We start from the raw sequence: 16,228 nt of genomic DNA on the forward strand, positions 1-16,228 counted from the left end.
TGTTCAGACTGTTCAGTAGCTAACTACCAGTAATTGGCTCTTCACTGCAGGACAGTGTCATAAATTTTAATAGTGATTTTTCAGCCAAGCATATAATGCAGCACTTCATAGATACTTTAATGAATGCTTTCTGCTCCTTTACTGATTACTGTATATTTACACTATCAACCTGAGTAAAAATTGGGACTTCCAGCATGTACTGTACTTTAAAAAAATATATTTAGTTATTTTTTATCATTCAGTGAAAGGCCTGCTTTTTATGTGAAGCTACTTAAGCCACAGTTTTTACAAAACATCTCCAAAACCACAGGAAGAAAAAATAAATTATGGGATTTATTTATTCCAGCTGAAGTGAAAAAGCTGAGAACAAAATCCGATATTCATCAGGTTTTACCACTGTGCTATGAAAAATATCTTTAAATATTTATAACTGGGCCTAGATTTCAAGGTTAAGGTCCTCATATAATAAACTATTCCACTTCAAAAGAATCTACATTTAAACAGCTAGAACATTTATAGTGTATATTCACAATGTACAACAATAGTTTCATGCTAAGGTAACCAGCTGGAACAAATGGGAGTTATAGCAGTATAAAACTCCAGCAATATTGTGATTAATCACATATAAGTCCCTATAGCACTTAACTATATTATTTGCCTACGTAGAGGCATGGGTATCCAAAACCATGGTTCAGGAAAGGACGTGAGACCACTCGAGGAAGAAAGTTGGAATTTACCCAAAAAACTATCACTGATCAAGAGAATAAAAGACTACACACTTCTGTAGCTGCTGCAATGCTTCTTCTGTTTGTAACACCATCATGCCAAGCTCAGCCATGAGCATTGCAGGGTAACAAAAGAGAAGACAGAAAAATGGGGATTATCCAGAAACAAGGAGGAAAGAATGAAGAAAGATGAAAGACTGAGGAAAGAGGAAAGAAAAAGTCATCTGCATTGCAGTTCCAACAACCCAGAGTTTTCCTGTACATTAGTTACTGTTTGCAGTGTCACTCTCTTACCGACATCGGGATCAGTGGCTTGGACTCTTGTTAGCAAGGCCTTAGTGGCAGTATTCTCATAGACACACGCGGTGTAGTGATCAGATGAAAACACTGGTGGGTTATCATTCACATCTTCTAAAATAAGATGGATTTCCGATTGGCAAAACCTGCCACCACCATCTGTAGCTCGGGCAATCAGGTTGTATGCAGGGATTTTCTCTCGATCAAGTGGCGCCAAGGATTTCAGCTCACCTGAAATTGATTAAAAGCAGCAGTTGTAATTACTGCTGTAGCAGCATCACTAATACTAGACAGTGGGAGTAGCTCAAAAACATGTATTTAACTGGAATTTACAAGAAGAAAAAACAACCTTGCTTATTCCAATGAGCAGATTAAAACCCCACAGCAGTGTCACTTCTCACCCCTCTCCACCCAAATAATTGAGCTGGTGGCATGATTGCAGGTAGGACAAGCCACTCATGGTGGCCTTTGAGAATCTGCAACTTCTAAGAGCATAACATGGTATGTTTTCTGAAGTCTGTCTTTTATTACTCTCAAGATTTATAGACTTCAAGACTTAGAAAAGTCACCACGAATCTACTGATGACAACAGCCATAATGAACTGCAAAGTTTTCTAATGCTACCATTCGAGACAGAACCAATCTCTTCTCCCACATTTTAACCTCCAATCACCTCTGAATTCCTGTAGATGCCTCTGGCATCTAGCTTGAATATGACTTCTTATTCTTATAACATAATAAACAATAGCAGCAAAGACAGTTTCTCACTCAGACTGTGAGAACTTTACCCACAATCTGCTTTCCACAGCACTGATAAATGACAGCAAACGTGGCCACATCTGCAAACAGCCATTATTAGTCAAAGGGTAAGTTTTGGTTTATTTTGGTAAAGGGAGTAATTTGAAATAAAAGACGAGATTTGGTCTTAAGGAGGGCAAAACTTCCCTTTCCACACACTGCACAGACCTCTGAATGCCTCTTGTCGGTAGCACTACGACAATATCAGGTGCTGCCTCCTGCTAGCCAGGTGGAGGAGGCATTGCACAGGGATGGACTTAGGCTGTCATAACAGAAACTAAATTCCCAGAAGTAACAGAAGTAACAAAAGAGTGGGATTTTTATTCATGGAAAAATTATTTTATTTAGCTTTACTTTATAACAAGCATGAAATCTGGACCTTCGCAGAGATCAAAACCTTTTTCAAGACCCTCTGCCAAATGAACAACACCTTTGTAGCACTCCCCTGTGCCCACAAATTCATTACTGATATCCTTTTTCTACTCAAGTCTGAGTATAAAAAGAATGTTGTTGTTACATGGTATAAAAGCCAGTAATTCCAGATCAGGGTGGAAGACATAAAGTCCAAATGTGAAGGAGGACCCTGCTGGCAGCTTCTCCTGTTCTGCACCAAGACAACTCCAGGACAAGGGCCCCATGTCTCTGTCCTAACTTGAGGTCTGGCTGGGAAACAAAAGGGTCAGCTTCTACTGTCCTGAACACAACACTCAACCTGGCCAACAAACGTCCCACCTGAAATTACCACTTTGGAAGTGGTCATCCATACCTGTCAGAACTGGAACTGGCTGATAACCAAATGTAACCTAACTTTAGTTAAGGAAACTGGTACCCGCTGAGGGATTAAGAAGGCTATCTGAAAACGTTTAGTTGTCATCTTACCATTTTCTGGATCTAAGAAAAATTTATTGTTCCCAGGACCGTAGAGAGAGTAGCGAATTTCACCATTGGACCCAATGTCAGCATCTTTAGCTTTGATTTTTAGAATGACTTTGTTTGATGGAATATCTTCAGGAAACAGTGCTGTGTATGCAACCTAGAGAAAAAAACAAAACAAAACAAAACAAAAATGTAAGCTATGCAATAACAGTGTTTTATAGCTATTGTACAACTTTTTTTTTTTTTTTTAATCTCTCTGTAGTGCATTTTTCTATACAGGAAGCAATTTTCCTTTATGTAATACAGTCCTAGAAATTCAAATTGCTGCTAAGCCTTGAGGTGTCACAAAAACAATGCCAAATTATGACTCTTAATAGGGCTAGTCTTAGGTGTAAAATGCAGTCACATTTTCTGTCTTCCATTTCTTTCATCAACACCCATGAAATGGATAAGTGTGCTAATGAAGACAGCTGTTTTTATCACATCATCCAGTAGCGTTGAGGGAGATACGGATTGTGATTCCCCAGAGTGGTGCTTGTAATGACAGCAGTCCATTGGTGATAATGTAATGATGGGAATTACATGTGTGTATACATATGGATATATAAATAAGATTCTGCAAGCTGTACTGTTAAGGAAATCTAGTTTTTATCGTGCCTTTTGTTTCACACACACCTTCCTATCACAGTAATACTGGTTTCCCACATTACCTCTCCATAGAATAAGAGACAGCTGATGCTGTGAAAGCTGTGGTCAGGCCATACTGAATGCATGCCTGACAGCTTGAGAGCAAGCTATATTCTTCTACCTTTTCCACTGTGTCTCTGGCTGCTAGCCACCTGACACATTTGGGAAGGCTGGAGTTAGATTAGACTGAAGACATTTTCACATTGATTGTGAAGGAAAAGCATTTTTTTTTCTGTTGGGGGAAAGTGGCTGCCCTATAGCAGTGCTACCTCACAACCCTTTGCATTTTAGAAAGCCAGCTAAGAGCATATTGCAGAAGAGGGAGGAGACTCCTCCACTGCCTTTGCCAGGCCATTATCCTTTCACCTTGGCTTCACAAGACTGTTGTATCCTGCTTCCCTCCACATCACTCTATATCCCTCACCTAAGACCTTCAGGATGAAAATGGGCATCTCCTGTAAATACAGCAGTGTCATCCACTGGGAAACTATCACTTCCAGCACCACAGAAGATTGCAGAGGGTGTTGCTAACTCACCCGCTCACAGACTGGGTTATTATCATTAACGTCAGTGACCGTCACTTCCACAGCAGCTTGGGTTACAAAGAGGCCATCCGTGGCAGTGATGTTCAGGTAATACACATCTTGTTCTTCCCGATCTAGTGGCCTTTTTACATAAACCTTCCATTCGTTCTGAACCAGTCCCAGAGCAAACTTCCCTTTGGGATTCCCTCCTGCAATGAGACAAGCAACTCACAAAAGGTTAGGGCATCCCTCCAGGGCTCCCACCTGATTTAAGCACAAATACAGACTCATCCTAGGCGACCAGGAATATGCAATTGTCATTTGTTTTCCAGTGACAGGTGCTTTCAAACTTGCAGATTCAGGAAATCTGTAATGAGATTACGTTCCCTGTGTTTATTGCCCCCCAAACGGCTTGTATGAAAGTGAACCAATAACTTTCAGCGGAAACAAAATCCATTTAGCAGAGCTGAAGATGATCTCTTGTTTAGTTCCCCTTAAGGGCAATCAAATTCAAACTGTGAACAATCAATAGTCCTCTCAGGCTGGTACAATTGTCTTTCCACTTAGTCTCGGGAGAGGATGTAATACACCGCAGCTCTTGTTACCAAGACAATTTCATTAGCTGTTGATTATGCAATCAAGGACTGGAAGTAGGTTCTATTAAGGAATCCTCTAATGAAAGCTTTATCATACAGCTGTGCCTTTCTTCTGCTCATTAAAATTCTATTTTTTAAAAAAGTTTACACGACAGAAGAAGACACATTAGTATTAAATAGTCCTAACAAGAGGTCATTTGAGGAGCAGTTGGAAGATAAGCACTACAATTAGGTCAAATGTATCAGAGAGTGAGAGCTGGGGAAAGCCAGTGAGGAGTGCAGGAGTCAAAGCGGAACAGCTTTTTATCATGCTGTAACACCAACAGCGAACCTCGTAACATTGCTCTTTCACATCATTAAACCACATGGGGGAAAAAGCAGGCTGGAAGAGGGAAAGATTTGATCCACATCATCCTCAGGAAGGAAGGAAGGACATTTCACATGCCGAAGGTACAAGGAATCAAACCAGGGATAGCTCTTTAATGTCTCTCACAATTATTTACACTTCCATTTGAAACAGTACCGTCCTCTGCCAGCTCCACAAAGAAACCACTATCAAGCACCTTTCTTTGAGCCTGTTTTCAACGCCCTTGTCAGACCAGACAGAAGACCTTTTACGCCAACCACCCAGTCTTCTATGTCCAGTATCTAACATGTTTGGTCTGTAAAAATATATCTGCACATTTAAGGATTTAGGATGGAGCACAAAATAGTTATAGCAAACTTGTGTGCTATAGGAACTGAGTGAGGACACAGAAAAAACGATCACACTGCTCCACTGGGTAAACTTTAATTCCAGCTAACCTGGTACTCTTTTCCCACCATATTAAGCTTTCTCCTGTGCAGAAATGCAATCTGAGAACTGCTATCCATGTTTCTCATGTATAAAAGTGGTATAAAAATATTAAGGGAAAGCTTATTCTTTCTTGTGTCAGGATCAAGAATGCCAAACATGCTAAGTTTGGCTTTGCTCACAACTTATTCAGGGTCCTGACATGTGTCAGGGGATCTGTCCGAGCTTAATGGAAAGACCAGGTTCTTAAACCTTCCTCTCTAGTTCAATGTTTGAGTAAATTAGTGTTTAAAAAAAACAACAACAAATCCAACAGAGAAAAGATGTATTTGAGCTGCCTCTGCTGTCAGGAGATTAGGTGTCACTGCTGTTGTTTCTGGTGGCACAATTCTGTCAGTTCCTGGGGACCAGCTTAGCAAAAATAAGGCAGAGAAGATCTGAACTTAAAACTGTGCTTAAAATGAAGCAAAAAAATGTAATGCACATTTCATGCCTTCTTTGTACATCAAAAAGCAAAAAAGAGGTCACGGGCTGTAATCTATGCCTTTTTCATTAGCTACCAATGACAAGATAGACTGGTTTCTATTTGATATGAATGCTAAGTTAGTTGAGATGGGCTGAGGAAATCTTTCTCGTTAAGCATCACCATTTGAGCTAAGTGTAATTGTGTCAGAAAACAACGTTGTAATGAAGAAGATTTCCCAAAAATTAGTCAGATATGCATTATAATTGTAAAAGGCCCTGTAGTCATACAGAGCACAAAACAGATATGTCAGAGATATTTGCTGTTGATAGAAAATCAACTTTTTAGGTCACAAAACCAAGCTGATCTCAGTTTTCCCACTGATTTCTATGACAGTTTGGAGTAACCATCATAGGACTCAGACAAACCTTGTTTAACCTACTGTGTGGTATAAACTGACTTCCCCTAAAGAGGGTTACTTAGTATATTGATGTGCACTGCAGGCCAGTCTGAATACAACCCAAGGCAATGTGAAGCTGTCCACTGACTTGAGTCTTAATGTGATTGTCAAAGAAGGTAGACCCCTGCTGATTAACATTAAATTCTCTCTATTCAGCTCAACATCAGCATAAAAAAGCTTAACGCTCTTTTAGAAAAGGCTGTAATCTTATCACAGTGAGCTTAATGTTGTAAACCATTAATAAAAATGGTCTTAAATACTCTTATTTAGTTTCATGATATCAATCAGTGCTTTCCTGCATATTAGTTCTTTTGTAAAAGGAAATGATTAACTGTCCTGAGCTACTATGAAGCAATGCACTCAAGGTATGGATATCCCATTGCTAAGTAAAGAGGAAAGGTAAAATCTAATTAAAATCAGCTGGTGGCTTTTATGGCTGGCAGTAACACTAGCTTGGAGCAATTTTAAAATCACTGTTGCTTTGTTGTTGATGGAATAGCTTTTGAATCACACAGGAATTTTGGGAGTATATATTAAAAAATGGTCCCTGGAATCCCTTTCTCTCCTCACTTCACTAGAAAAGGATCGATTTCAATGGCCAAGAAACCTGTGTAATAAGCAGCAAACATGTGAAACAGTTTATTTGCATGCATTTTTCATGAGTGCTACCTTTCTTCTCTTTTGCTTCTCAGGACTGGCTATATACTTTGTTGATGGAAGACAAAGGAGGAAGTTGTACTATACAATGTAACAGAAATAATGAGATGTAAACAGTAAAATAATGCCAAGACATATTCTTAAAAAAAGAAATGCAAGAAAAAAAAATCCACACTGTGGCCCAGGGAACCATTTTCTAGTACTTCTACATATGTCTCGATGCAGATCTCATTCTGTAGTGATTAATTAACTTTTTCACTAATATATGTAAGCAGATTCAGTATCCTAGGGGCGTTCTAATTAATTAGTTTTTCACTCTGAATAATGTAGCTTTTCTAAACGGAAGCCTCCTGACTACATGTATTAATGGATTCTTTAAAATCTGTTGGCAGTTTTCTTATGTTCTACTTTGAATGTCACAACAGTGAAGTGCTAGCTACAAAAAACACTCCAGTAACTTTTTAGAATGGCTTTGAGGGTAAAAGAATCAGCATTATCTTTTATCTTTTGTTACTTGAAGTTTAAATAATGCTCTCCCTCCCTCCCTAGTCAGCAAATAGTACAAAGCCAAATCAAGCTCAAGTTTAAGAAAAGAAAGAAAACAGCTAGATACAAATGAAATGCAGAGGCACAGTGATCCAAAATAAACGAATCCTGACACACATCATTACTAAAGCACACACAGAGGGAATTATAACGGCTAAAAGGGAACTGAAAGCTAGAAGCCAGCAATATCAGTTTTCACTGCAATGCTGATCTGGGAGGGAGAACTGAATATTTACTGGCTTATTTATTTAGATTCTCTCTTACATTTATGCATCTATTTAGATACATTCAATTCCTAATTAGAACTCCAGGCATTTGTAACTTAAAATCAATAGGTTTACCCCCCACCCCCCACTTTAAGATGTTGCATGTTTACTGAGCTGCCAAAATTATAAACCCAATCCTTTTAGCTTTACTATTGTAAAATATGCATACTGTTCTTCAGCCTGCAGTACAAGTCTTCCTCAAACATCTAAGCAAACATTTCTGCAGAACTCCAGATCTCAAATATAAAATAGAAGCAAACAAACAAATTTTAATACTGTTGTCTGTTCTTACATTTACATGCCTGATGGAGCCTAATTAATTCAAAACACTTTACGATACCAAAGTCCTAGCAACTGACATTTTTCTGATGGCTTTTCCTTGTTTTCCACTGTTAAATCTCAGTAATACCTAGCTGTCTTTAGGCTGGCTAAACATCCTAGCTAAACATTGACATATCCCTGTTGTTTGTCAAACTACCACAAATTATAAAGGCAATGAGCTTGAATGAGCCTTCAGAAGGAAACTACTGTGCTTCCTAAGTGCACTTGTGTCAACTAAACTTTCTAATGGCTTTCTACTAAGATTTTTATATCAAGCTTTTCCTTTGTGAACATCTCCACTTGTTATCAAACTCCAAATAACAAATGAGAAGTGCAAAATTTTTTTTCCACTATCAAATGCAGATTAAAATGGCAGTTTGAAAAATGGAGTTTGAAAATGGCAACTACTTGCCAGTAATCATGGACACGTGTCCTAAAGGGAAGGAGTTCAAAACAGAATGTATATTTACCCACCAGAATGCATATTTCCCTTTTCAAAGTTGATCAGAAGGCTGCAATAAGTGTTTGCATTTCCTAAAAAAGTGCAAAGGGCTCTTAAGTGATCACATCTGTCCCAGAATGTTTCCTCCTTTCATCTCCTGAAAGATGATTTTTTTCCATCTTTTTTCTGTGTGCTACTTTTCATGACGTGTACTTGCACAAAGCTGGTTTTGATGGATTCAAATGTTGTAATTTGTCTTCTTTTCCCTTTTTATCAGTGTCCTGTTTTTCCTCAGAAATTGTTTATTGTATTCATGGAGGTTTCTACAGCTCAAAATGCATCCAAAAAGATACAACATTTGAATAATCACCTGGCTAATCCGATCCATGAAATATTCAAATGCAGTTCCCAAGCTTAATTTGGGGTGTAGTGTGAATAGACTATTTCATTACTTAAACTATGTCTTAATATCTGAATCAAAAGAACCTAGTTTCTCTATGTGCATCTCCCAAATTCAAAGGATATACTCAGACAGTGGAGTTTCTGAGCTCATATGCTCTAGTAATTGTACAGTAGGCATTAGAGAAAGTTTGTGGCTTTGACATCTAACGTTTTCAGAAACTAAAAAAAATGGCAAAATAACTGACATATTTTGAACTGTGTTAATTAAGGTACAAAATGACCTGAAGCTTTTGAGTCAATACGACAATTATTTAAAAGTCCAATTTTTGCTAAATTAACAGCATAGGAATGTGAAGAAAACAGATCAATACATAATTAAAAGCATAATTCATTATAAGAGATGACAAAGTTTTCAGAACAAACTAAAAACAGTATCTTTGATTAACAGGGCATGCTAAAATATTTTTGTTACAAACCTTAAGGGTTTGCATTTCCTATAGCACTTTATATACTGGCATCTCAAATACTTAATATTACAAATTGCTTCAAATATTACAAAATCACTAAGGTGAAGCACTACTTATTTAGTTTTAGACATGTGGAAACTGAGGCACCAGATAATGCACCTTTTTTACAGCCTTCAAATCCTGTGCTTTACTCACAAGCCTAATTTTTGCCTCTAATTCTAGTATCCTACAACATGTCGCACTACAGACACACTAGCTTTTGCAAGCCTTCAAACTGAATCTAGGCTTTTATGGAAACTATGAATCTCTGGCTCCTTTGAAAATGATGCTACTTCAGATGCATAACATGGGCACTCTGTAGATTACTGGAACATCCCACTTGTCTCTATAAACCATCCCACAAACATTTCCAATTTAATAGCCAACACAGAAGTAGAAGTCTTGTACTCCAGAGCAAAATAAACAAACTGTTGTCCTGTGAGTTGTCAGACTTTTCATTTTTGCCCATTGCCTTCTACTTGTGTGCAGTCTTGTGTAATTCTAATCCTATCCAATGAGATATATGTGAACTTGCCCAATAATCTGGCTATTACTGTGTACTTAGTATTGGCTCTTGGACTGTGAAGTTTAGAGGGAGTGACGAAGTTTTTCCCTAAAAAAAATCTATTGGACAATGCAAGCTGTAGGCAGAAAAATAACTGCAGCACCCCATCACTCACAATAAACTCACACAAAATCTATCCTGAATCTTGGGGAAAAGAAGGAAAGAGCAATGTTACCACACTTTGAAAAATATGTTAGTAATGTAATTGAAATTGCCACATGCTGTATATAGCAATGCATGGCAGCTAACTGGTTCTTCAGAATGGATTACCATTTCACCAGCCAGAAATCTGGGCTGATAAGAAATTGTATCCCCATTTTGTTCCAAGGTTGCTCCAATGTGCAGTTTTCTTAAATAGTGCTATTTTGAAATGGTTCCTACACGCACTCTCCTCTCTCAAAAAGAAAAAGGCTATTCCAAAAAATTTAATGCTTTGAAGTGTGAAGATTTTCTCCTTAAGAATGAAAAGTTCTTCTTCCCTTGGCTGGAACATTGTCATGATATTTTCCAAGCTGATATATTAATTATGATGGGTTGATGGTTCATGCTACATTGCACTGCAGCAAATCATGAAGAATTATTCTGGGAAGTTAGAGAGAGAATCACCTGGACAGACACAGACTGACACAAACACAAACACATATTCCCTTCCCTTCTCAGCTTTGCTAGTTGCTGCAAAAGTCTGTCCAAACTAAAGAAAAAAAAATTGAAGGGAGATGCATTTGTCTGAGTCACAGTGATAACTTAGCTGAAACCCTTCATAATTTTTCTCCTTAAAACTGGACACATGCACAGTTCTTCAGTAAAGCTGTTTTTGGGAAGAAAGCATGCTTGCCGTTTCTTACCTGTAATATGGTAGCTAACCTGCCGGTTGACATCAGATGTATCTTCATCCCAGGTGCTAAGTACAGCCACAACTTCCCCTGGAGCATCACTCTCCTTCACTGATCCTCTGTAGACCTCATGCTCAAAGACAGGTGCGTTATCATTGATGTCTGTCACAGTGACTGAGACCAAGGTGGTTGATGACAAGGATAAGGCTTCCCCTAGATCTGAGGCCACCACTGCAAAAGTGAAAGCAGGATCTTTTTCATGGTCCAGATCCTTCAGTGTGCTAATCCAGCCACTGTTGCTATCAATGGTGAAAGCTTCTGTGATCTTCTCCAGCTCTGATTCCAATGCGAGTGTATAGGTGACCTGCCCATTTGCACTTGAGTCTGCATCAACCGCTTTAACTTGCATAAGTTTGGTTCCTACGGGCATCCCTTCCATTATTATAGCATCATAGCTTGCTGTTTCAAATATGGGCTTGTTGTCATTTATATCCAACACCTTCACCTCCACATCCACTGTCAACACAATGTCCACTTTGTCCAACTGAATGGTAGCTGCAACTTTAAAGTGAAATGCAGAATTTGTCTCATGGTCAAGTCTCTTATCCAGTTTTAAGAGTCCCGTGTCTTGTTCTATGATGAACACACCATCTTTGTTGTTTTCTGACAGCTCACCATTAACTGTGGTGTACAAAGCACCCTGATTAGGTGTAACATGAACAATGTCAATGGTACTGCCTATGAGGGTATCTTCTGCTATGGTGAAAGAATACTGGGGTTGGGAAAAGGAAGGTAAAATGGTTTCTGGAGGTAAAACATGGATGTAGACAGGAATGAGGGAGTGCTTTACAGGAATGCCACCATCAACTGCTTTGACAAAGAATGACAGAACTGTGTTTTTCAGTTGGTTAAAGCTACCCTTGGTGACCATCCATCCATTGTCTGGATCTATTTCAAGCAGATCAGCTACTGAAACTGAGGCCTCACTATAAAGAGAATAGGTAATTCTGGAATTGGCTCCATCATCTGGATCTACTGCTTGCACTTGGGTCACCAAGTAACCCTTCCCAACATCTGCTTTGACGCTTGCTCTGTATTCAACCGTCATAAACTGGGGAGCATTGTCATTCTCATCCACTACTATCACTCTCACAGTGCAAAATGTAGTCCTGCCACCCCCATCAAGTGCTCTCAGAAATATACCAATGTCACTTTCCAGCAGGTTCTCCCGGTCTAGTCGCTCAGTTGTCAGAATCTGGCCATTGTTATCAATCAAAAATCGGTCCTTGGCAAAGTCATTTATTATGGAGTAGCTTATCTGGCCATATACACCTGAATCCCCATCTGTGGCCTTCACATGAAGTACCTTAGTTCCAGGAGCTGCATTTTCTCTAACCTCTGCAACATAAACACTCTGTGAAAACACAGGGCTGTAGAGGTTGGCCCCAAGGATCTGTATATGCACCTGGGCTGTGCTGGTGAACAACCCATCTGAGACAGAGACATTTAGGCTGTACATGGGCTCCATTCGTTGCTTCCGATGGTTGGAAAGGGTGATTACACCACTCTTGCTATCCATAATAAAACTGGTCCGATCGTTTCCTGATAGGATGCTGTACTCCAGTCTGTCAAAATCAGAGCTGTCAGCATCTGAGGCTTGGACGCAAGTCACAAAATGACCCCGAGGTGCCAGTTCACTCACATACGATTCATATATTAGCTGGTTGAAAATTGGAGGGTTGTCATTCATGTCTGTTATTGAGATACTTACAAGAACTTCACTGCTAAGTGGTGGGAACCCATTATCAGTTGCTCTGACTTTCAAGCTGCACTGCTGTATGAGTTCATGATCCAACATACGTGCTGTCAGAATTAGGCCACTTGTGCTGTCTATATGGAAATAATCTGTGCTGTTAAAGGTGTCCTGGACTATCTGATACTGCACAATTTTGTTATTGTCAGAGTCAGCATCAGTAGCAACAACCTGCAATACAGGAGTCCCAATCAAAGATGCTTCAGATAAAGTAGCATTATAAGCTGACTGATCAAAAACTGGAGGGTTATCGTTCACATCATTAACAATCAAGTCCACAGTGACCTCAGCTCGAGCACCAGTGAGAGCATCGCTGGCTCGCACCATTAGCTTAAAAAGAGAATTTATTTCATAGTCCAGTGGGCTGATGACACTCAGAACTCCGGTATCAAAGTCAATATTAAACTGATTGTAAGGATCTCCATCGACAATGATATAAATGATTCCCTGGCCTTCTGGACTGGTTGCATTTATGCTTAAAATTGGTGTGTGAATTTCTACATCTTCATTTACAGAAGCTGTATAGAAGGGCTTGTCAAACACAGGCATTGCTTTGTTAACAATAGTAATGGGGAGCTCTACTGAAGCAGACAGTGATGGGTTGCCACCATCTTTTGCAAGAATGACAACTAAATACTCTATATTAGATAAGTCAGAATTGAAGGCTTCTTTGAGGGTGACACTACCAGTTCCCCTATCAATTTCAAAATGTCCATAATCTTCCTTCAGAAGATATGACACATCACCATTTTCATCCTTATCTTTATCAATAGCTGTCACTCGATATATCAAGGTACCAGGCTCAGCATCAACTTGCACAGCAGCGTAGTATGGAAGCCCTACAAACACTGGTGCGTTGTCATTTATGTCTTCAATGTAAACCCTCACGACCACTCGAGCAACACGAAGGTGATCTAGTTCACGGCTTGCTTCCACCACCAACTCATACAGCTCTTGTTCTTCTCGGTCAAAGGGTATGCCAGTCGTCTGAATGACTCCTGATGTGGGTTTGATTTTAAATTTGTTTCCTGGGTTTAATATGCTATATTTCAAGGGCTCATTAAGACGGTTACCAACAGCATTTACCACAGCGATCTTTGTGATATTGGTGGTGTTTTCTGAGATAGATGTGGAATAAAAATTTTGTGTGAAATGAAGCCCGCTATCCATGGCTTCTTTTACCATTATTGTCACCATAGCAGTGCTATAAAATTTCCCATCAGATACTCTCACTATTAGCATATAATGGTCTTTGGAGAGGCTATTGTTTTTAATTGTGAGTATTCCTGTGCTTGAATCAATCAAAAAATGGTCCAGATTGCCTTCAATTAGACTATATGTGAGTTCAGGAGGGATCTCTGAATCTGGGTCTGTAGCCTTGACTTTGAGAACCTCAACACCAACATATGTGGGCAGAAGCAGGACAGTCTCAAATACTGCCTGACTGAAGACTGGTGGGTTGTCATTGACATCAGTTACCTCAATGGTTACTTCAACAGGGCTCTCTGCTGTAAGCTGAGGATTGCCACTGTCTCTAACATGCACATGGAAGTGGAAGTGGGCTATTGTTTCATGATCTAAATTTGCAATGGTTCTAATTGCACCTGTGCTGGAATCTACTGTGAAGTACTTTTTTGCAGTAGATTCAACGATTTGGTAGACGAGCAAAGCGTTCTGGTTGCTGTCAGCATCAGTGGCACGTATCACAAGGGGGCTGTTATTTGCACTTCGGACTATGCTATTTACAGGAGCAGCTTCGCTTATGCTGCCTGAGTACTGAGAGAAGAGAAAAACTGGTGGGTTATCATTTTCATCAACAATCTGAATGTTCACAGTGGCATTTGATGCCATCCCTGCCATATTTGTTGCCTGTACAATGAGCTGATAAGAGGAAGCACGTTCATAATCAAGGGTCTTTTGACTGGTGATGACTCCAGAATATGGGTTTATAGTGAAGACTCCATCCACATTCCCATCTTTAACCTCATAAACTAACGTGGACTGACTGATTGCAGAAAGAGAGATGACAGAAGTACCAATATCCACGTTTTCATTAATCTCAGCTTGGTATTCTTTGAGAGTGAACTTAGGGTGGGAGTTATCTGCCATTGTCACAGATATCCGTACAATTGCTGTTGCAGAAAGTGGTGGAGAACCTTGGTCAGCCACTTTAACCGACAGAACAAACTGTCCCATTGTGGTTAAGTCTGGCTCCTTCAGTAATGTAATGATCCCTAAAACTGGTTCGATCTTGAATGTGTTTCCTGTATTTCCTAAAATGGAAACATTGCAAGAAAATTATAAATGAAATACAATGCATTTAAATGATAATTAATAAAGGGAAATTATCTGCAATTTGTCAACGACAATTATTTAAAACAAAAACAAACAACAACAAAACAGCAAACAAATATAAAATAATTATAAAGGGCCTTTTAGTCTTTCTTTCTGAAAATCAGGCCATCCCAGTAGGCAGTGCAGGTGTTCAAACTTTCAGAGACTCAGATGCTGCTGTTTATTACCTTGATTCTCACTGTCAACATTTGAGCATGTGGTGCATGTATATTACTACCACCAAACTAGGAAAAAGCATCCCTAAATTATGGGAGTTAGTCAAATACATGTACACCTAAGGCAATGAAACTAGATCAGAGGCTAACAAGCCAATTACATGACAAATGGATAACAACTCAGTCTCTTAATTGAAGGGGATATTAAGCAACCGTAGAGAAGATTACAGTAGTTCAAGACTCAAAGAACTGAATATAAAAAGGTTAAAGTGGCATTTAGAAAAATAAAACTGAACAAATAGCATAGAAAAGAGATTAAAGTATCTTGTGGCACAAAGGTTTATCATACGATCTCTGAGGAGGATGAATCTAGATGAATGAGATTTAGAAGAAAATGTCATGAAATGTCTGGTATAACATGCAAGCAGGGATATCACTGCACAAAGGTGAAAACAGCAAGTTTGGATCACGGACCTTCCTTGGGGTCCTTTTTTTTTTTTTTGTCTTTTTCCTTTTTATATAGCTGCATTGCCTACCTCTTCTTTAGCAAGACAGATTCACATCTATTGCTATGTATCCCTATCCTGTAATTAGAGTTGCTTTTATTAAGCAATCAGTATTTGCTGGTTTCTTGAGTGTCTGCTTGAAAGAGGACATTATGTGCATATATGGCATGAATAAGCATACAGACTCTTTTTCAGAATTTGATTCTAAAAATATACAGCATGTACTGAGTTACAGCGATTCCAATCATTATAACATGTTTCTGATATTGTGGTAGTTTATACTCTAAAATGTAGAACTACTTCCAATCCATCCATGAAGTGAAGAGAAATATGTCTCATGAAACTGGTGATAAACAGATATTTTTTTGAGTGGTGATTGCTACAGGTGCTGTGCACAAAGAAATAAATATGAGGATTGTAGCTGAAATACCAAACACATAGAATCCTAAATGAAGTGAGTTAATGTATATTATTTTATAGATGCAATTCACTATCTGCTGTAAATTCTGGTACTTGGAGGCTAATTTAAGCCACGTAGTACTGTATGTAGTTCAATACTGGTAGTAGCTTTCTATTTATATCAATCCTTTCAGATCAGTAAAGTTTACTTGACTAGATAAAACAAAAATTGTGCTATTCACT

The 16,228-nt window shown here is 38.9% G+C and overlaps 1 protein-coding gene across 7 annotated transcripts in view; it reads right to left on the reverse strand.

Moving 5' to 3' along the window:
• The window catches only part of FAT3 (FAT atypical cadherin 3), a 418,888-nt gene that overhangs the window by 66,972 nt on the left and 335,688 nt on the right, over positions 1-16,228 (reverse strand). For all 7 annotated transcript variants that reach the window (XM_032196191.1, XM_032196182.1, XM_032196148.1 and 4 more), the window contains 4 exons: positions 10,770-14,843; positions 3,920-4,116; positions 2,700-2,853; positions 1,020-1,253 (listed from right to left, as the gene is read on the reverse strand). In XM_032196191.1, coding sequence (XP_032052082.1) covers positions 1,020-1,253; positions 2,700-2,853; positions 3,920-4,116; positions 10,770-14,843 — 4,659 coding nt within the window. The remainder of the gene's footprint in view (positions 1-1,019; positions 1,254-2,699; positions 2,854-3,919; positions 4,117-10,769; positions 14,844-16,228) is intronic.

This window comes from Aythya fuligula, chromosome 1 (assembly GCF_009819795.1).
Source record: "Aythya fuligula isolate bAytFul2 chromosome 1, bAytFul2.pri, whole genome shotgun sequence".
NCBI lineage: Eukaryota > Metazoa > Chordata > Aves > Anseriformes > Anatidae > Aythya > Aythya fuligula.